Genomic DNA, 21,962 nt, shown 5'->3' with positions numbered 1-21,962 from the left:
TCCAGTTGAGGTGATTCTGGGATTCTGTGTGCAGGTTCAGCGCAGCTGGGCCCCGCTGTATTTGTGTTTCTGGGTCTGAGTCAGCACGGATGTGTGATGTGACGTGTGATGCTGTGATGTGACGTGTGCCTGGATGAATGTGCGCTGCAGCCTCGCTGCTTGCTTAGAAATACACATGGGGCAGTGTCAGCACTGATTTGAGCTGCGAGGAGCAGCACTTTGGAAAGTTCTGGCTGATTTGCACTGTAGGAAGCTGGCTGTTCACCTTGCCCCCAGGTGTGCACTGGGAGAGGAAAAGGGCTCAGGTATCTCGGTGTTATTTACTTTGATGATCTCCTCGAGCTCTCGAGTACCTCACTGTGCTGGGAGCTGCGATGTGCTTGTGTGGTCAGGGATATCCATCAGTGAGGACTATTCTGACTTCATTCATTTAATGAATGTCTTTATTGTTGGTTTAGGACTGGGTACTTTAATGAACTTTTTAGAAAGTCCTCCAATTTGACATTTCTCTGGAAATACCAGAGATGAAAGGAATCTGGAGAAACTAGAAATATGGAAAGTGTAACTGTATCCTAAGAAAATATGAGACCACAGAGGGGGGAAAAATAATCCGAAGCCTAATTTCAGAGGGGAAAAAAGGTGAGAAAAAAGTTCTCATGATCTGTAAGGGGAAAATGAGTTGACAAAAAGCCCATTTTCCAGTGAAATACCAGCTACCATGTGTTCTTTTGGGTTGACAACTGCTGTTATGCAGCAAAGGTGATCGTAGTTTCTGCTGTACCTGTGTACCCAAGTGCTTTTCTTGAATCTGGGCTGCAGTGGAAGAAAAGCAAGGTGGGAACTGAACACAGCTTCATTGGACTATGTGATTTAGCAATGGCTAATTTTAGATGCTTGTTTCTAAATGTCTTGCCTGTAGCTTGGCACCCATCAAACTGGTTCTGTCAGGAGCACTTTTCAACCTCAAACTTTGTTCCCAGGCTGAAGAGCTGGCACAGCATTTACTTAAAAAAAAAAACAAACCAAAAACAACCAACCAAACCCAAACAAATAACAGCAAGTTTCTGACCTCAGGCTTGCCTCTCCCTGCTAATCTGATTCCTTTTAAGGGTAGGAGCTGGTGGCTAATGTGATTTCTAGTGAAACTTGTGTGTTGCTGAGTATGAGCGTGTTGAGTTTTGCTGGGGCTGCTGTTAAAAATGTCATGTCCTAGGAGCCTGTATCCAGTTTCTAGAAAAATCATGTGATATTGTCTTTTGCTTTATATTGTCATATAGCTGACTGTTGCTGACATGCCTTTTTAAGGTTAGGTTCATGTCCAACACGAACAAGAAAATTTAACTCTCTCATGGGTCTGTAACAGTTCACTTTGATCTCTCTTTGGCCCCATCTGTCTTAGCCCTTCCTGTCTCAATTAACCCTGTGATAAAGAGGAGCTCCTGTATATGAAAAAGGAGTCACAAAACCCAGCTCAGAGTAATCCCTGAGCACCTTCCCACTGTGATCCAACCCCAAGAGATGGAGATGTCCTCTCAAAAAGGGCTCTTGCCTCACAGGAGCGTGTCACAGTCCAGCTGAACAGAGTTTGTCATACAGAAATGGAAAACGATTAAAAAGTGACTAATCTGCTCATAAGATACTTCACTGGAAGGGTTCTCAGGCACTGGAACAGGCTGCCTAGGGAGGTGGGTGAGTCACCATCCCTGGAAGGATTTAAAAGACAGCTAGATGAGGTGCTCAGAGATATGGTTTGGTAGTGGGCAGGTATGGTTGGACTCAATGATCTCAAAGGTCTTTTCCAACAAGGTGATTCTATGATTCTAAGATGTAGCCACCACGAGGGAGGAAAGTGGCTTAATGTAGCAGTCCTACGGGCCTCGGTCTATAAATAATTTTAAAGGAATACGTAAGTATTGCAGCTTTTTCTGAGTTTTGCTGCCTGGCTTGCTCTGGAGGAATACTCTTTGCTAGCAAACGTGGTACAATTGCTTTTATTCATCCAGAGACCAGTGTTTTTGTGTTAGTAGGTAGGCTATGAAGTCCTGCATGACCAACTGCGTTAGAAGATGGGAGACCGTGTTTTATGCTTTTATGTTTTCCACCCAACACAAGACAGACATGGACCAGTTAGAACAAGTCCAGAGAAGGGCCACCAGGATGATACAAGAGCTGGAGCACCTCACCTATGAAGACAGGCTGAGAGAGTTGGGGCTGTTCAGCCTGGAAAAGAGAAAGCTCTGGGGAGACCTTATAGCGGCCTTCCATTACCTGAGGGGGCTACAAGAAAGCTGGGGAGGGACTTTTCATAAGGGCAGTTAATGACAAAACAAGGGGAAATGGGTTTAAGCTGAAAGATGTCCCTGCTGATGGCAGGGGGGTTGGAACTAGATGATCTTTAAGGTCCCTTCCAACCCAAAACCATTCTATGGTTCTATGCTAGTGATGTGGTGCTTTCATGATGCTTTTGCTACTTCTGTGCTTGGGAAATGACAAGAATCCTCTGTGTGTGAGCTCAAAATGGTGAAGAGCGTTCACGTGGAGAGGCTGCTGAAGGACTTGAACCTTCCCATGGGAATTTTATGAGCAACCAGGAAAATGAGGTCTTCTGTGCCCCTTATCCACACACATCCTGCTGTGAGGTTCCTGAATGCGTGTCGAGGATTCCCAGCCATGTCTCGGGCAATGCCTTGGAGCTAGTGGAAGGGAGTTAAAAATGCATTTGAAGTAACCACCATTTCCACCAACAGAATGCAAGTACATCACGGTTCTCTCAGATGTTTTATGTTACTTAACTAAGGCATAACCATCTTTAAAAATATTTTGGTGTGTATTTATTACATGGACACTCTGATGGAAGTGCCATCGTTTGGTTTGTGATTGGCAGGATTGGTCACAAAATATGTAACTTCCCAATGTTCCTCCAGCTTCCCGATGGCTGGAGGAACACACAGCTGCCTCTGGGCTGGAGGAACACACAGCTGCCTCTGGGCTGGATATTGGCCCATATGAATTGAAAATATAGTTTCCGTGACTGTTATTCACTGAGAACTCTGTTGCCCGTCAAACTCAATTGCTCAAATGTCTGTGGGAAACCAGTGGTGGTATGTGAATGTGGTCTCAGCAAACTTTAAAAAATGTAAACCAATGTTCATTGAAGGAAAAATGAAGCATTTCTGTATTATTTGGCTAGAGTGAACGTTATTATCTCATCTGATCCTCTTTCTGTCATTGAATTTTCATGACAATGTTATATATTTTTATATATATGGTATTCCAATTCCTGCAGCCCCCAGAAAGGTCTTTAATCACTTAGACCATGTAAACAACAAACACTTAAGGCCAAAGCAAAGCTATTAATTTTGCCCTTCAATCAGTTTTCCCCCCTAAAAAGTATGTCTTAAGAGGCTGCCACTCTCCATCCTTGTTCTCAGTCAATCTGAATCTCTGCTGCAGCTGGTAACCCAATAAAACAATGTTGTGATTTATTCACAAATGGGTGCAAAGCTGGAATCAGCCCCATAGAGGATCCCCTCTGGTAAGCCCCACTGGGAGGAGGTGCCAGAATTCCTTGGGGCAGTTAGAGGTTTTATTGGGGGGGAAAAAGAGGAGAGGCTGAGTTCTCACCTGACTGCTAAAGGTAAAAGTTAACACTATCCTGATGTTTCTTACTGAAAACCAGTCTTAACCACAGCTGGGAGCTCCTCACATCCTGACCAGCTCTTTCAGCTCTGAGAGCCTGGTGTGATGTGAACTCGGTAGGGAGCTTCACACCCCACATCACCCAGGTATTTGTTCCCCTCCTCTCTTTTTTTTCTTTTCTTCCTCTCCCTCTTTAACAACTTCCAGGATTATATTATAACCCTGAGCAGAGCTACTTAGTTTTGTTTGGTGGGGTTACTTATTTATTTATTTTAATACCATTTGGAAAGACACTGCTGTCCTTTTCTGTCATTATTTTTGCCACTGGGAAACTTTTGATTTTTGTACACCTGGTGATAGTTCACCAGGTCAGAAGAAAAGCATCAGACTTCCCTGGGAGCATTACTGTGCACAGAAAACTGGGAGTGGGATATGATTGAAGCAGTGACACTCTATCCCTTCAGCTGCCTCTCAGCTTCTTGCCAGACCTGGTGATAGTTCACCAGGTCAGAAGAAAAAGCATCAGACTTCCCTGGGAGCTTTACTGAGCACAGAAAACTGGTAGTGGGATATGATTGAAACAGTGACACTATCCCCTCAGCTGCCTCTCAGCTTCTTGTCAATTCTTAAAGTCATTCTTCCTTGCTTTTGTGAGTAGAAAACTCAGTGCCAGCTACTTTTGGGGCTGAGAATGAGACAGAGGTTGTGTGCTGTCTGTACCTTGATTCTTCTGCTGAGCCCAAGGTTATAAAGACCCTGGGCATCCTCTTGGCCAGACTGTGTTGTTGCTGAGAGCCTCCCAAGGGAGCAGTGACAGAGGGGGCTGTCCTGGGGACAGCAGTTCCCCTCGTGCCTGTCTTAGTCCCTGGCTTCCCAGGAGGCAGCAGTGTTGGTAGGAGAACTGCTCTCAGTATGCTACACTGACCTTTGGAATTGTGAATTTCTGAGTTCTTCCTACTTGTGGTGGTTTCATTCCTTTGGCTGCAGCCAAACACAGTCACTTGCTCACTCTATCTGGCCTGAACGATCCCTGAGGGAATCCCCCCAATTTCTGGTCAACCCTGGTTAATATACTGACATGACGTAATATGATCTAGAATATCTCATTGGCAGAGCCAAATGCCAGTTTGGGGTTTTGCTAATTACTGCGCTTCTCCCTCCCAGTCCTTTCCACCTATGAACCAGCCCAACACAATGACCTTGCGCTCCAGCAGCGACTAAAAACATCAGTAGGTTTCCAGTCAGGGTGATTCTGGCATTAAATACTGCTCTGGCATTATCAACATTCTTCTCATAACAAATCCCATCCTGAACCTAAACCACAGCTATTCTAGCTACTAAGAAGATGATTAACTCTATCCAAGCAAACCCAGGACAGTACTTTGACCATTTGCAGTCCTCACGTTTTCATCCCTGTGAACACACAGTGCTTTTATTCTTTGGTTTTTGGATCTTCCTAATTCCTCAGCCCCAGTGATATTTTGTGGAAAAGCATTTGAGGGGAGATTGTGTAATCTGATGTCTTTTTATGTGTTTCCTCTTAACAGTCTGAAATGTTATCAGATTTGAGTTTGCTTGGGTATTGCCTTGCTCCCATATTCTGAGAGAGGAAACAACTTGCCTAACCCACGTGTAGATCAGCCATGACTTTTAAGTATCTCTCTCTCTCAATTTCTCCCTCATTTGTCTCTCAGCCTGCTCAGCTGTCCCACTGTGCTGTTTGGGGAGAGGGAGTTACAAGGCATGACCTTGTCTCGATTCATAACTTTGTTAGTTTTGGCATTCTATGTATTTTTAAATATAGCTTTTCCTTTTATAGGGTTAAGTATTTCTGTTTTAAGAGCCTGCAGAAGCACACATTGCCCTGTTCTCCTATCTTAGGCTCAGCAGCTGATCAGCACAAGGCTGTAGATCAGAACTGACTTCTGGCTTCTTCAGACACCAGTTAGAGGAGGCGATGCTGAAATGGTTTGACCAAGGAGATGACTGGGGATGGTATTTCTGTTAAATGTCATTTCTGGAGAATTCACAGTTTTGAGAGGCTGAGTGGATCCCAGCAGGTAAAACTCTGGAGAAAAGAGGGACAAGAGCAGAATGAAAAGCTCTCACGTTTTCTTTCCCCTCTTCCCCTCAGCATTGTCTTTCTAATGCTGCCATTTAAAGATTGAATGTCCATCCAGGGGCTGAATTTAATACATAATGTTGATTTAGGTCATGGCTATAAGATTGTCCATCCATCCATTCATCCATCTGGCACAAAGCAATAAATACCAAATCTGTCTGAAATGACAGGCCAGCCTCTCTGCTCACTGGCTGAAGGAAATGTGCTCCTATTGTGGTGTGATAGCCTGGCTGGCCTTGACAGTGGATTCCAAGAATCACAAGTTCATGCTCTGTCAGCCAGTGCAAACATCCATCCATCAAATATTCCCCACTTCTTATACCCAGAAGATGGAACCAAGGAAACATTAGGAAATGAGTGTCAAAGGGAGATTATCTGCTTTAATACATGTGTTCTCTAAGCTGGGAGACAGAGAGCTGGGATGGTTGCACTCCTGTGGTCTCAGAGGTCACCAGAACTCTGGGAACACGCTTGGATCATTGAGGTCTGAAGTAGTATAGAGATCTTTATCCTCATTTTTTTGGCTGTACCTTGCTCTCCAACAGAGACTGTAGCTCAGAGTTTTTAAAGTTTGAGCTATTGCTTGTTATAAACCAGGAATAGTTTATTAAACAAGGTCTGGGTTAGTGCTTGAGTGGCCATACGAAACAGTAATATCACTCAGCAGCCCAGTTTTCCAAGGGGAGTGATCCTGACCTACTCATTATTGCATTGTGTGGCTGTGACATCCTCCTTTCTGGGCTGGAAACCCCCAAACCAAGATTAAAGGTAATCTTAAAGGGTCCCTGCAGTTTCTAACACAGTTAGTCCTTGTCCCTGTGTCTTCATCGAATTCCAGTTTCATTCTTTATGCCCCCTCTCAGGCTCCTTGCTGGGACCCAGTACTTCACTGGTCTCTAGCTTCCCAGCCTGCAGAGTCCCATGGGATGGGAGATTGTGTGGAGAAAGGAAGGAAGGGCACTTCCTTTGGGTGGACAGGGGGGTCCAAGGTCAGAAGGGGGAAGCCTGTGAAAGTTGGAAAGTGGGAGCAAGGGATGAAGTTCAGAGGAGAGGCATCAGCTGGGGGAAGAAAGGGTTTTCTTTGGGCTAGGCATCTACATCTTAAGAGAGCTGAGTACCCACAGGAGATGTTTGCAGAGATGGTTAGCAGTGGGTTCTCAATGTTTCTCAAGACCTTGCCTCTTAAAAAGCCTTTCAGGGCCCTGTTAGGGCATGGACAAGCAATCAGATGCTCAGGGGACAGGTTTTGCTCCCCTTTTCCTACCGAGTTGGCCTCATGTCACAAGTGGCCTCTTTGGGTGCAGAGCTGTGCTAAGGAATGCAAGGAGGGAGCATTTCCATTGCAAGAGGTTGGAAGCTCTGCTTTCTGGCCAGCTCTTCCCAGTCTTTGGTAGGGGAGCTGGAGGGGGTTTCTGTTAGCCAGTCAATCAATCATTTCCCAATGTCTGTTATTTATCCCCCTGGCTCAGCCCTCCCCTCATCCCTGCCACTCTGGGCAATGGGAACGGTTGTGATTTCTGAGCAGCAGAGGCTGGCGGGCAGCATGATCGATGCTAGCAGCTCATTCTCAGCCACGTGAGAGGAGAAACAACAAGGAGAGATGGAGTTTTAGAACTTTATTAGGAGAAACATAGGCACGATTGACTAAAATCTCATCTAAAGGAGAGCACGCTGGTCTTTTCAGGGTTAAAAAATATACAGGTATAAAACACCTTACAAACACAAAATGGTTTCCCCCCCTCTATGTGTGAGTATGTTTATGTACAGGGAACTGTACCAAAGCCAACTGTGTATCAGGAGCAAGGATTCACAGTCCCTTTCAGCAGCCCCTAAGAGAGGGAATGGCTCAGTCCCATCAGAAGCTGGTCCCAGGCCATTCTCTCGCGCAGTCCAATGTTGGGGAGCTGTGTCCCGTGTCTGAAAGGGCAGTGCAGGGTCAACAATAGGCAGCAGCTTCCGTTTGTTCAGTAAATATCTTTAAAAGGATGTCAGCTCTGCAGTGAGAAAATGTATCTGGAGTGGGAGCTGCCTACAGACCTCACCCACCAGACTTGCTGTGCAGTGTTGGGCCCCCATGGCTGCTCTGAGAGGCTACAGGTGTGGAAAGAGCTGGTCCATGGCTGGTATCTTATGCCATACGCACTAGGGATGGAGTGGAGATGAAGATGACCTGATGGCAGAACAGGGACTTGCTGTGAGGACAAATATCTTGGCTTGTGCTGGCTGACAGGCTTGAGAGAGCAGCCAAAAGCTGAATGATGTATAGGACCAGAGAGGTTGTGGAGTCTCCATCTCTGGAGATGTTCAGAACCCACCTGGACACTTTCCTGTGCAACCTGGTGTAGGGAGCCTGCTTTGGCAGGGGGGCTGGACTGGATGATCTCCTGAGGTCCCTTCCAACCCCACCATTCTGGGATTCTGTGTGATTCTGTGACCTGGAGAGGACTCTTGCTCTTTGCAAAAGATGCTGAAGTGTTTTGGTAGGTTAGTGAGAGAAGACGCAGGCCGTAACTCTCCTGCAGATAAACAGAGGTTGTTTTTTCTCTCAAGTCAGCAGCTAGCAGCACCTTTTCAGCAGCATTCGTGTTACTTGAAGGATGACTTTAAAAAGGGGAAAAATCACTTGGATTTCACATGGTAATTCATCATTTTTTTTACTAGTAGGATATTTGTTCTCACAGGAGAGTCTCTATTTCTGTTAACGGATGTCTTGTTTAAAATTGATGACATAAGTATCTTGGGAACATTCCCTAATCTTCATCAACTGGCCATCTAAGTGATATCCCTGGGCCAGTCTGCTGTGCTGAGTTAGGAATGAGGAAGGGATTCCAACATTAAACATGAGGCAGCTGTGTGTGGGGGACCACGGACGTCCTTATCTGTGGGGAAGAGTTATATACACAGTGTCGAAAAATTCAAGTAGGATTTATTGTATAGGTAAACTGGTATAAAATATCTGGGCTCAGGTAGAGAAAGGGAGGGTGAGGAAGAGCGAGAACAAAGCAGATGAGAAAGTCTTTCTTTCAGAAAGCCTACCAGTATGTTTCTGTTCCCTGCAGGTAAGAGAAGCTTCAGCTCAGTATAATTGCCAAGCTGATGTAGCAAATGTTGAACAGACACCAAAGAAGATGCAAGATGGGGTTGAGGTCCAGTCAGTCAGTTGAATACAGTGTCGCAGTGGATGCCTGCTGGGCAGCCTCAGGAGTCTGCTGGCCTGTGCTCTACCAGCCTAAGGATGGTGAGTCTCCAATCCCTGAGGGTTCTGTGATGAAAATATGGCCAAGAGCTTCACATCTCTAGATTGGTGCCTTTCTTCAGTGCGTGTCTCCCCGTGGCTGCCCCTGCCTTAAGTGTGAGAGGTGCTGTTTGCAACATAACAATGATGTTCACCAAAAAGGAGCAAGAGGGTGTTAAAACAGAGAGAGGTTAGTGGCAGGAGTCTGGAGTCCACCTTGCAAAAGTTTTCTTAAGCACTAAGACTGCTCCTTCTCCTCATCCCTCCTGGAGACAGGTCACACAGACAAATCATCCGACCTCGCCTTGCTGCTGGCACGGCTGGGCTTGCTGAAACGGCGTTTCTCGTTGAAGTAGTTTTCAGGGAAGGTGGGTGCTGCACATTCGTTGGCCACCTCTGGGCTCTCAGCATAGCTGGACTTAAGGAAGGGCCCTTCTCCAGCAGCATTCTCCTGGACGTGGACCCTCTCGGTGGCAAAGTTGGCGGTGTTCTGTTGGGAGGCCATCTTGTTGCTGAAGGGGCTTATGAATTTCCCATTGGGACTTGACAAGCACTGGTTAAAATCTGGTGGAGGAGTGTACATCTGGGCCCTTTCTACTTGTGGGGCGGACTCTAGTCTGCCAGGAGCTGTGTTGGGGCTGGGTTTGTAAGACCGGGAGCACCTCTCTTTGGCTTTCTTCCAGCCCAAGTGGTACAACTCAGCCAGACTGAGGAACAGGGAGAGCACTGCAACAGCCAGCATGAAGACAATGAACACGTTCTTCTCTGTGGGGCGGGAAACGTAGCAGTTGACAGGGTGGGGGCAAGGGGCTCGCTGGCAGATATACAGGGTCTCCAGGAAGATCCCATACAAGATGTACTGTCCCACAATGAAGGCCACTTCCATGGCAGTGCGAATCAAAATGCTGTAGACGTAGGTGTTCAGCAGACTGCCTCTGAGTATGATTTTGCCTCCTGATTCATCCCAGCAAGACAGCTCAGCCTTCTCTGCCACAGGGCACTTCTGCTGGTAGTAGGTGTCACCGTTGTTTTTCATCTCCTGGGCTTCTAATTCTGCCTCCTTCATCTTCCTCTTCTCTTCCATGCGCACCGTGTGCATCGCGTGGCCCATATACACCAGTGATGGGGTGGAGACAAAGATGATCTGGAGGACCCAAAACCGGACATGGGAGATGGGGAAAGCTTTGTCGTAGCAGACGTTCTCGCAGCCAGGCTGCTGGGTGTCACACATGAAGTCAGACTGCTCATCTCCCCAGGAGGACTCGGCTGCTGTACCCAACACCAGCATCCGAAAGATGAAGAGCACAGTCAGCCAGACTTTCCCCACCACTGTAGAGTGTTTGTGGACCTCCTCGAGGAACTCTCCCAGGAAACTCCAGTCTCCCATTTCTGCTCACCAAGAAGGGTGAGAAGTCTTGAAGGAAGAATTGGATGCAGCCTCTGTGGGAGAAAATAGAAGAGAGTATTTCTAAGGAGGGTTAGGAAATGACCAGCTGGGAATATATGGAATGAAATGATTTGTTTTGTGTCAAAGGAAATCTTTTAATTTGACCTGAAATGATTGAGGTCTGATTTGCTGACAACGTTTTTCACATCCACTAAAAACAGTGTATTGTTTTGTTTTCTTTTATTCAGCTACTGAAACAAAAACTGATTTATTTATTTATTTTGCATAATCCAACTACAACCTGTTAGACAGGCTCCAAAACTTGGAGGGTGAGCCAGATTTCTTTTTTCTTGGTTCAGAAAGTCCTTTCCCTGCGGTCTGAATATTGCATCCCCTGTGGGCTGTGTAGTTCAAGTGGAATTCATCTGTCTGCAAACTGTGCTCTGGGGAATCCTTAATGGGTTGATCCTCTGGGAGATAAGACTGGAGTCTACAGGTTGGTCTGAGCAGTGCCTTGGCACTTTCATATGTCACCTTTCTGTAATACCTGCACTGACACCTGGAATGTGAAGTGTTTGCAGCTCTGGGTTTCATTTCTGAGCTGAAAGAAATACAGAGGAAACCTTCCTGTTGCCCACCTGCTCCTTGCCCATAGGTTTTGCTTTGGTTTTGCAGTGTTGCCAGTTGTTAAGTGTTTCATTTACAAGCTGCAAATGTTTTGGGGAGTGTAAAGACTTTGGTGAGGTGTGCCAGTCTTGTAAACTTAATCTGCTGTCACCCTGTCACATCTCTCTGAAAAGGAACTGCTGCAGAATCTAAGTGGTGGATCTTGCTTCCTCCTCTTTTCTTAAGCTCTGAGACAAAATTCACAGTTCAAATGACACTGGCAAAGGAAAAAAAACTCCTTTGAGATCCCTCCCAAGGACCAGCATCTCCTGGGAACTGCTGTTTGGTAGGTGGTCTGATGAGAGGAAAGGTTTGGTGGCCTGGTAGTAAGATTGCAATGTGAAGACGTAGGAGAACCTGTTTCAGTTTTGTTTCTGACCCTGACAGACTGTTTCTGGCCAAGTCACTCCTGGATAAAAAGAGAATGATGAGTTTAATCCATCTTTTGTGGGGCTCTGTGGGAGTGCTTGAGCAATCATTTGATCTAGTTATACTCACCATGCTTACCTTCCCAGGGCACTACAAAGCTGTCCCTTGTGCACGAGTTAAGGGCTAGGGGCTATAAAGTGTGCAGTATCACCTTGGAGATAATGTTCTCCCATAGTCATAATGTTCTCCTATCGTCACTCTTTTTGAAAATATCCTTTTAATAAATAAATGAAAAACTTAATAATCATCACAATGAAATATGAAAAGCACTAGACAAGGTAAATCACAAAGCCATAGGGACCAAAAGTGTTAACTCTCCTTCTTTATTGTCCCTTGTCTTGTCTTTAAGAGCCAATTATTTTTACCGTACAAAGAACGTCTGTGGAGAGTAGAGACTGTTAAGTGCTGAGAATTTATTGCAGCAATATTGTGTAGATTTCTTGTGAGCAAAAGCTGGAGACCAGAGAGAGGTGCTTGTTGAGGGAACGATATCCCCTCCTCTGGTTCTATATGTGATATAATTTAATGTAGCGGTGCACGCGATGGTTTATGTGCAACGTCCATCTGCAAGGATGGGTGGGACAAAGATCAAAAGTCAAATCCTTAAACTCCTGGTGCTACTGAGGGCTGCCCTGAGGAAAGATGAGGATTGTCCAGGCAGGGAGATGCCCACTTGCTGCCCCACCCCAGTTGGAAGCTGTGTGAGGAGGGAGAAGGGGCATATCAAGAAGCAAAGGCTGGGCTTTGGCTCTTTCCTGCTTTGGCAGGCATGCTGCCATCGTGCTGGTGTAGACCCTGGTGACTGCTTGGCATATGCCAAACTTTCATCTGCTGCCAGCCCACAACTGGAGGAGCAGTAACACAGAAAATCAGCTCGTCTTTGTAACTCCTCTTTGTCTGCACTGGTTAAAACTGGTGAATCTGTGGGTCTGTCTTATCTTCCGAAATGGCTTTGGTGCAGTTGCTGCATTCTGGAGAAATTAGTGTATAACTTCATTCTGTGGGCACTGGGAGATTACATCCAGGCAGATAAATCAGTGATGGGAAATATTTACAGACAGTCACATTGAAATTAGGTTTTTAAATTTTATTTTCTTTTTCCAGAGCGCAGACAAGGCAACCAGCTACCTACAGTTCACTGTACAGGAGCATCCAAGGCAATATGGTATAGCACAACTGTACATGTGGAATGTTCCTTCCTGGACAGCATGAACAATGGTGTGTGGCCTCATTTTTCCAGGTAAGTTTGTGTTGTTTGCAGTGCTCCTCTTGTTCCTGCTGTTGCTAGTTGACAGCTGCCTTTTCTTGATTCACCTTGCTTGTTGAGTTAAAAATGAACACAATTCTCCCTGACTGTGCCAAGGATGAATTTTCCTTCCTTCCATGTGCCTGTACAATCAAAGGCTGAGCACCTCTTCCCATCAGTTCTACCATGTGCAGGTAGTTTGTAGTTTTATTATGGCTTGTTTTCCACAGGGAAGGGACACCTAGACATTTACAAATTGTAAAACTCAATGTATACAGAATATAAAGTTGGTAAACATAAGTGCAAGAGAGTCCAGAAATAAAAATGTTAATGGATGTGAGAATAACAGTACTTTAGCTGCCTCACAGATGCATGGTATTTTCCAAAAGGAGGTAAATCAGAAGGACCCAAGGCTGGCAGCCAGATTAGTGCCCTTCCCTCTGCCCTTCCTGCTGCCTGCTCCCCTGCACAGGCTGTTTAAAGGAGGAGCTGCCCATGGAGCTGAATATCTCCTGATCATCCTGCTACAGCCCCACAGAGAGCCGGGTGGCTGCTGTAAAGGGTAGGTGGCCACAGAAAAATGGGTGCTGGATACCTGAGAAAGGGTTTCTCTCCTCACATAGTGTTTTTGGCTTAGATATCTTTTACTTATTAGTAAGCTGCTATTGCAATGCCAGTCCAAAGGCCTTCTAGAACAGAAGAGAACATCTAGCTCTCTGCTGCCCGCAAGCAAAGGATTGTTGTCACCTCCTGACAGCTTTTCCTGGCTATTCAGAACTGCCTCTGACCTAGCCTTGCTTCCCAGGGCTTTACTGCTCTTGGGAATTTTCCATATAGTTCCCTTTCCTCATTCCCAGACTACTTCTATTCCTGTATGCTTTGACCTCTCGCTGCACGAGCATCTGCATTCTTTTATATTCCTAGTTTGGACTCAATTGGCTAAATCTTGTCTCACTCTGATGTGACTTGGTGAAAAACACCTCTGGGTATCTTTGTGGGGTCTCAGCACCTGATAAGCAGACTGTCTTGACAGCGGAGTCATGCATATTCATGCAGAGTCGTGGGCTGTGCCACTGCCTGGCCATGCTTTTGGCTGTCAGCTTTCTGCTGGATCAACAAAGGAGCTGTGTGCTGTCACGGGATCTCGGCACCAAGGAACGCCTGTGTGACAAAGACCAGCACAGCCTGGCACAAACCCAGCAACGTGGCTGTCCCAGCTTAATCATCACCTGGAACATAATTAAAGCTGAAGAAAACTGAATATCACACCACAGGCCAGGCGTAGAGTCCACCCAGCTCCAGGCTGTCTTGTGACTGCCAAATTCCATGATAAAAATACCCCAGTGGGGTTGACACCTGCTGGTACACCAGGCCAGCTCACCAGCCATGGGCTGCTCTTTGCCACCCTTTTTTTTGCTACCTTTTTCTGCAGGAGGGGAAGCATCTGTCACCCTCGGAGCAGTTTTTCTGGTCCTCTTCATGATGCTGTATGCTCTGAATGACAGACAAGCATTTTGCATCGCTCTCACTCACTCTGACCAGTACACTTGTTTTGGAGGGACAAGCCAAGGCTTTGGGGAACAGCTAAAAAGTTCATACCAAAGAGGCAGGAGGGCTGTTCCTATGCAATCCTCTTCTATATATGAATTTATTTCCCCTGGAATTTTTAGGAAGCATATTTTCCCCTCTTTAGAAGACAGGCAAGACTATCAGCAGTGATATAAATAGCTGAGCTTGACGCTTCACGCTAACTTTTCCCACAAGGAAGGTGACAGGAGGTCGCCATCTCTGCAGGATGTTTCTAAAATAAAGTGGAGAGCCTAATTATGACACTGTTTCTGCCCTCCCTTGCTGAGCTTACCTCTTCCCTTTGGCAGGTCCCAGGCATATGGAGAAGCTCTCCAAGGAAGGCTTTGTGTGGGGGAAGCATGGTTCCCAGGGAGGGGGAAAGTAACAAAGTCAAAGCTATTTTATTTTTGGCCAGTCTGTGTGTGTGATTTGCTCCATTTGTATCTGTTAGTTAATGAGATGTCCCAATGGACCAGAAGGCCAGGGCCCAAGATGTCATGAAGAGGCTCACACACCAGACACAGGGCTGTGTGTGGAGGAAGTGAGGCAAGTCCATCCCCTCTGAGCTCCCAGATAGGGAGGCAGCCATCTCTTTGGGTGCTGGGCACATGAGAATTGACAGCCCCATGCAGTGGGGCATCCAGGACAGCTGTGTCATGGTCAGTGCCTAGGAATTGCTTGTGGCCTTCCTTCCTCTGGCTGTGTCACCTCCTAGCAGGTCCAGGTGAGCACGTGGTGTGAGAGATAGCTACTGGAGGCTATGGGTGCAGAGATCTTTCCCATTGCATTGGCAACTGTCAGGCTGCAGCTGACCCTGAGTGGTCCCCCCACTGCAAAACTGGATGCTTGCACCTGTAGACACATAGGAAGGACACCTTCAGCTCTGCACTGGAGGTTAGTAAAACACTGTTTTACTTCAGGATCTCCAGCCTCCTGTTAGCAGCAGTCCAGCCTTGCAGCATCCCATGCAGCGCAGGTACTGTCATCTTTATCTTGCAGGCGGTGATCACTGGGGTACAGAAAGGGCAAACTGCTTGTTCAAGGTCACTGTGTTGGTGGCAGGCTGGGGACAGAGCTCAGGGCTTGTGATTTGCAAACTTGTGTTCTTTTTTTTTTTCTATGCAGCACTGCCTCTTAGACTTGATGACAGCGACACAACACTGCTGCTACAGCACAAGAATATCTGCTTCTACAGACCACAGCCCTTCTGTCCTGTGCCTGGGGACAATACTGTCTTGGTGACCTGAAAGAAATCCCTCTCATGCTACCCTCCTGTAGCAGGTACACTCACAGAACCAGAGGTTCTCTTTTTCTTTTTTTTTTTTCTTGTTTTGTTGCTTTTCTAAGAGATGAATCTCTTGTTATTGCTATCAGAGCCCACAGTCATGGTCAGTGCTCAAAAGGAAGAAGCAGCCTTTTCAACATAGATATACAGTGCTCCTTTGTTGCCAGGACCTGGTCAGGAAGCATTTTAAGGGCACGTGGCTTACAACATTAAAAGATGAATAAAGTTAGAAATGCACTGTTGAGTGTGGGTGTGATGCTTTGAATTCCAGAAGCTTTTCATAGCTTTGTGACATGGATGGATGCTAAAGCCCACCTCAGCAGGTATCTTTTTTCACTGTTTACTGACATTAGCTCCCTCATCTCTATATACAGTAGACAAGCAAGGACCTTTTAGGCATTTTTTGTGCAAGTGCCATCCTTCTGGCTTCATATATGTGTGCACGTGCTTATGATAAGTTTCAGCTTGAAATAGGACAGTTCTTTAGCCAAACCTGTAGCTGATCTGCACATGAATCTGCACTAAACAGGTTTGTACTTCTTTATGCTTTAAAAAAAATATAAAATCTCACACATTTACCTAAGTTCCTTTCTTGTTCCTTGGGTTCAAAGTCCTGTGCTGTACCAGTATCAGTGAGAGTGACTTTGACTCCAGTGCTCAAAGCTCATGGGAGAGGCAGAGCTCTGTGTTAACAGCTCATGTCCTAGAAGACAGACATCCAATGTTTCTCATCTCTCTGCTCCTCCCGAGTTCACTGCAATTTCTGGAAGGGTCATACTGGTATCCAGACCACTGGCCCTACTTGCAGTTGCAGACAGCTTGTTATTCCTTGATGAGGTGTGCTTTCCCCCTCCTCTCCAAATGTGGAAAATCTCAGAGTTCACAAAAAAGAGAGTGGGTGAGAAGATAAGGGAGTTGAATGACCTGTCACCTCCTGAACACACACAACCCTGACGCACGCAGAGACACAGACAGAGGGAAATCACTCAACACCTCCACGTGTGTACAGCAGGGATGTGTTACACACATAGATGACAGTGTTATGTAGAATATTTTCATCTGAAGTGATGGTGGGAGCTGCAGACTCCCAGTTAGCTGAATTTTTATTATTTGTCTATCCAGGACATCTAATGCTATTTTCCCCTTTGCCTGGCCAGGGTCAAATTGTGCTTTCATAAATACAGATATTAGGGCCAAGCTCTGCCTGATGTAGACACCAGAGACCAAGAACAGAAAAGACCTTGAACTCAGATGAGCCAAGCTGAGGAACGAATTTGTCCCACTGTGTTGGAAAAGCTTACATCAAATAGTTACATGATAGTGGTATTCAGGCTGACACTTAGCATGCAGGGAGCACCTCCTAATTCCCTTGAGATTCTCTCTCTTTGTCTTATAGAAACATGGGTCCTTAGAGAGCCCGACAAATGTGACAAAACTGGACTTGGGATAAGCTAAATGAAGGCTCACGTGTGCCTTTTGCTAGAAAAAGTGTCATCGATTTTTCTCTGATGTAAACGCTGCAAAGAATCATAGTCTGGTTTGGGTTAGAAGGGATCTTTAAGATCATCTAGTTCCAACCCCTGAAGCTAATAGATATTACTCAGCTTACTCCTTAACCAACAGGATGAAAAGCATCCAGTTCAGGGTTACAGAGCCCAGTGCTCTTTCCAGTTTCTTTATCTTTGCAGGCAGAAACTATGAATTCCCAGATGATGCTAAATTGGGCAGTGCTGTATACAGGAGAGGAGACAACCAAAGAGGACAGAGGGAGCTCTGGAAAACAGAAACATGCTGAGAAATTTGGGGGCTGCTGTAGTAAAGCTGTTCCTGAGCTCTGCTGAGAGAAGCTGACCTTAGTCAGTGGGGGAGGCTGGTATCAGGAGACATGGCAGTGATGGCTGGCATCACATCGGGCCCAATATAGCAGCAGAAAAACCTACCCATGTGATTTTAGGCTGGTTTGTAGACTGTATGAGATGCAACTTGTTATAGTGTAGAAATGAAACAGACTGGAGAGGTAGTGGAAGAGAGAAAGGGTTCTCATTCAGACTTTTCCCATCCTTTTCTTCCCTCTTCTCCCCACCCCGTGCCTCCCTGCCTATCACTTTCCCATTGCTCTCCTACAGTCAAGCTCTCCTGGCAGAGCCTTGCCTCAGCTTTTTGACAGTTTTGACCACTTAACTCTCTACAGCACCCAGACTGCGAATGCTTTCAGCTTTAGAAAGGGGCATTTTTCAGTGACTGTCTGCTTCCCACTGAGTACTACCTTGTCAAATCTCATTTCTTCTTTTTTCCAAATATCCGTAGGATTCTCTTCACACTCCAGCTTCATTGCTGTATCCTTGCCTCAAGTATTTTAATTTCTCATTCAGGGTGAAGTCTGGCTATAGCTTTTGAGTGGATTATTTTATATACTCAGTGTATGTACATATACATATATATATATATATATGCACCACCACCTCTCTAAAAACAACTCGTATTAAATTTGCAAACCCAGCTGTATGGAGTTAGGAAACGCTAGAGTTACTGTTCTCACTAATCTTAATTCAATCTTTTTGTGCCTGTGCCTCATAGCTACGAGTCTTTAACCACATCCTCACATTGTCACCTCATTCTTTGCACAGGATGCCTGCCTTGTTCTGTGCCAGCCTGGCTGGGCCTTTCTTGAACAGCAGCTATTCAATGTTTTGTTTTCTCCTCATTGTTCAGTGGGTGGCCTGTGCCTCATTTACTGTACATTATTCAAGTCCAATTCTAAAGACAGAATTATTAGTTTCCTCATGGGTTTTCCTATGGCTTTCATCACAACAGTATCTGATTGCTTCACAATTATTAATTTACTTATTTTCATTACCAGCCTGAGGTGAAGAGATGGTATTAGATCAACTTTACAGCTGAAGAACTAAGGCAGTGAGAGATTAAGATAAAAAATATTCATTAATTTTGGAAGCTGTTTGGCAGTGTTGCTAATCTGTGGGTTTTTTCAGTGTACTTAGCACTGTATAACATATGTTCAAAGCAGAGCTCTGTCTGGATAATGCTGGAGTGAGAGAGTTTATGGCTTCCACCAGTTGGGCCACATCTAGAAGTCAGGTATCCAGAGGATGAGAGACACCATTGAAGGGGAATTTGTGAAGAAATGTGACTTAAGTGATTTGCCCCATCACAACAGAGAAAACTGGAGTAAGAAGCAAGAATTAACTGCAGTCCTCTTGGATAACTTTATCTGATTTTAAACTGGAGACAGTTTTTCTCCCATCCTGCTATTCCCTCCCTTCTTCCCCAGACATCCAAATGCAGCTAAAAACCCTGGAGCTCTGCAGCAGTCACCCTCACCAGACTGCTTCAGTTCCTGAGCGACCCTGTGCCCTGACCAAGGCATCTGTCAGCTTTTCTGCTTCTAAGGGAGAGGAGTTTCATATGGAAATTCTCAACGCGTGTCCATAATGACAAAGATAATGAAGAAAGACAGAAATGTAAGTGTAAACCCCTTAGTTCTTACATTAAAAACCACTGACCCCTTTTTAAAGATGCACCAGAGAGACGCAGAAGCATGATTCTCTGTGCTCATTACTTATTGTGTGGCATGAGTATTTCTTTGTTTCAGGGAAGAGCTGGCATGCTAGAGTTGTTGCTCATAGAAATCTCTCTGTTGTTTATCAATAGCCATAAAATCAATATTTTTCCTCTCTTTATGAATTCTTAGCCCAAAGATTGAAGTTTCTCTGGTGGCTCCTGGGAACTATTTCTAATTTTAAGCCTCTATCCTTGTGCCTTATACAACAGCACCCGAGGTGTGGAGCAGTCTCTGAAATGTGCTCCCTAATGACATGGTATAGTGCTGAATTACTCATTCCTTCTCCTCTATTTTCAATGCCATGAGATAAGTCAGAAAACAAAGGCAAATGTGCAGAATGTGTGAAATCTGTCTGAAGGTCAAAAAGAGAGGCTAGGGTATGACTTCTGTATTTTCTGGCAAGGTTTAAATACTAAAATATTGTGATAATATATAGTGCTGAGTGGAAAAAAACCAACAACCCCAAATAGTTATAGTAGCAGGAATACTTAACATAGTTCCCAAGTGACCAGAGCCTGATGAGTATTTTAAACCCTGAAGCCTCAGGAATTCTCCTAAACTACTGTTCTGCTCCCAAGGAAAGGGGGGAAAAAGGTTAGAAATCTACACCCTTCTCAGAGTAGCTTTTGAAAAGGTCAGCAAATGGAGAATTTTTTTGACTTCTGGTGTAAAAACTGAATACTGTGAGGATTCTAAAAAATACTTTAACCTGCTCCCAGCTGCACATGCATCTGCACACATATATTACACGCATAAAGTTCTTTAGCCTTAAAGAGAGGATCACATAGGCAGCAGAAAGGAAAGCCTCTCCCACATACTGCTTCACTAAAGTATTTTGATGGGTTTATTAGCACAGAGGAAGAGTTCAATGATTCAGGCTCATTCAGCCTGTGATTTTTTTTTTTTTTTTTTAGCTGAAGTTTGTCCAGAAATGCTACTTACATGATCCTCTGATGGTTTTTATGGTACTTCAGGGACAGAGGCACTGCCTCAGTTTACCAGAGCTGTTAAAATCCTAGTCCCACAAAACTCATTAGACATGACAAATGGCTAGTGAAATGACCTTTTAGGAAGCCAAAGAAGTCACCACAGATCAGAGGTGGCAATTAGCAAGCAACCTTTACACTTGTGATTGCTTCTTCCAGGTGGATGTGTAGGGGTACTGTGTTTTCAAGCTAGGCTTGAAGATGAAACAGAATGCAATACTAGAAGTATTAAATTATGGAAATGTAATTGAATAAATTTTTTCTGAGTGCAAAAAGGGGGGAAAAAAAAAAAGTTAGGAAGGCAAATCTAAAAAAGCAGCAGCTGCTAGTGGGAAAGGGTGTTTGTCCCTGTAGGTCTGCATGCCTCTTTGCTGAGGCTGCCCTGAGCAGTGTCGGGATGGAGGAGAAAGGCATTTCCCCCACGGCGCGCGCGGTGCGGGTGACTGGGAGATACGAGCAAGTCGCTTCTCTACGGTTCAGTTATGTTCCCAAGCTCCATGTCACAGACCAGCCAGGACACAATACTCTCAAGGAAAAGAAACTGTGATATTTTGAAACCATCCTGAGTGCTTTGGAATATAGGCGCTTCACACAGACACTTGATGAAGTGTTTATACCCTGAGAGCCTCTCCCAGGTACAAGTTCCCTTCATCACCCTCCCCTGAGCAGCCGCACAGAATGCTGAAATGGGGTCTGACAGACACTGCAGTTTGCACATTATATTGTCTGAGGATACTTGGGGATGCTCTCATCCTGCTTGCCTGCACTTTGAAATCTATCAGTACCCATGATCATTGCAGAGCGGTTTCCTCGTCCTTTCTGTAGTTGCCTGTGGCAAAAAGAGTTTAATTTTTAAAATGCTCCAAACCCATCTTGTTACCAGTGGGAATGTTTTGGAGAGAAATTGAAAGAAAAAGTAAATTTCTCTAAGTTATTTTTTGGCCATCCTTCTTTTCCTGCCTTCATTCCCCTCATACTGATTTCCCCTCGTGTGTAATAGTTTGATCTGCCATCGATGTTTCTGCAGTTCTGTTGTTTCCCCCTCATGGTTACTTACCTGATTTCCAGTATCTTGTCTTCCGTCTCCTTTCCTTGCTTTAGCACTTTTCCTTTCTGTAGTTAAGTTGGACTCCTTGTTCTTCTCAGTTGCTTGGTTTTATTCCTTTAATATGGTTCTCTCTCTCTCTTCCTCTCTTTTTCTCCACCCCCTTTCTATGTCACTTTTTGTCTTCCCCACTGCCTCTCTGCCTTTCCCCCTCTTCTTTCTTCACCTACTTTTCTCGTCTCTCCCACCCCTTCCAGCTTAATCTTTCTATTTTCAAACCTACTTTCCTGTTCTTTTTCCTTTAAAGACCAGGAATCTCATTCCTTCCTCTCGATTCTCAGCCTCTCCCCGTGCCACCCTCCCCATGCCGACAGGATGCACTCACTGCCAGCTTCGCGCTCTCCCTTCCAGTTGCCACTGCCGCTGTTCCTCACACCTCCTCCCCCAGATAACATGCCATGGTCTAAGCCTTCCTTAAATGAAAAGAGGCAGGGTTGTCCCACAGTCACACCAGCCAGACCCTGGGAAGCCTTTTCCATGCAAGACATCAACGAAAGGACATTTTTCTGACTCGTTCAAGCTTAATCTGGCAAAGCAGAGCAGGGCTCTCCACCTCTTCAAATAACATAGGACTTGCTCTGCTGGATTGGACCACAAGCCCAGCATAGCTGTGCCCTTGTCCCAAAAGGCATCTGATTCTTCCCAGGAGGGTTTTACAGGCCCCTTAGTGATAAATAGAGAATAACCTGCCTGCCAGGAGAGGTGCTTTTTGA

General features: G+C 45.4%; 1 protein-coding gene across 1 annotated transcript; it reads right to left on the bottom strand.

The window, feature by feature from the left end:
* Positions 1-9,273: 9,273 nt before the first annotated feature.
* On the bottom strand, positions 9,274-21,250 carry GJA5 (gap junction protein alpha 5). The gene is made up of 2 exons (XM_010172450.1): positions 21,202-21,250; positions 9,274-10,436 (listed from the first exon to the last, which is right to left on the bottom strand). Exon 2 carries the CDS (start codon positions 10,381-10,383, stop codon positions 9,274-9,276), a length of 1,110 nt encoding a protein of 369 aa, XP_010170752.1. The 5' UTR covers positions 10,384-10,436; positions 21,202-21,250.
* Positions 21,251-21,962: the final 712 nt, after the last annotated feature.

This window comes from Antrostomus carolinensis, unplaced genomic scaffold, assembly GCF_000700745.2.
Source record: "Antrostomus carolinensis isolate BGI_N321 unplaced genomic scaffold, ASM70074v2 scaffold550, whole genome shotgun sequence".
NCBI classification, from domain to species: domain Eukaryota; kingdom Metazoa; phylum Chordata; class Aves; order Caprimulgiformes; family Caprimulgidae; genus Antrostomus; species Antrostomus carolinensis.
The sequence above is the reverse complement of the archived record's forward strand: the minus strand, read 5'-3'. Positions and strand labels throughout refer to the sequence as shown.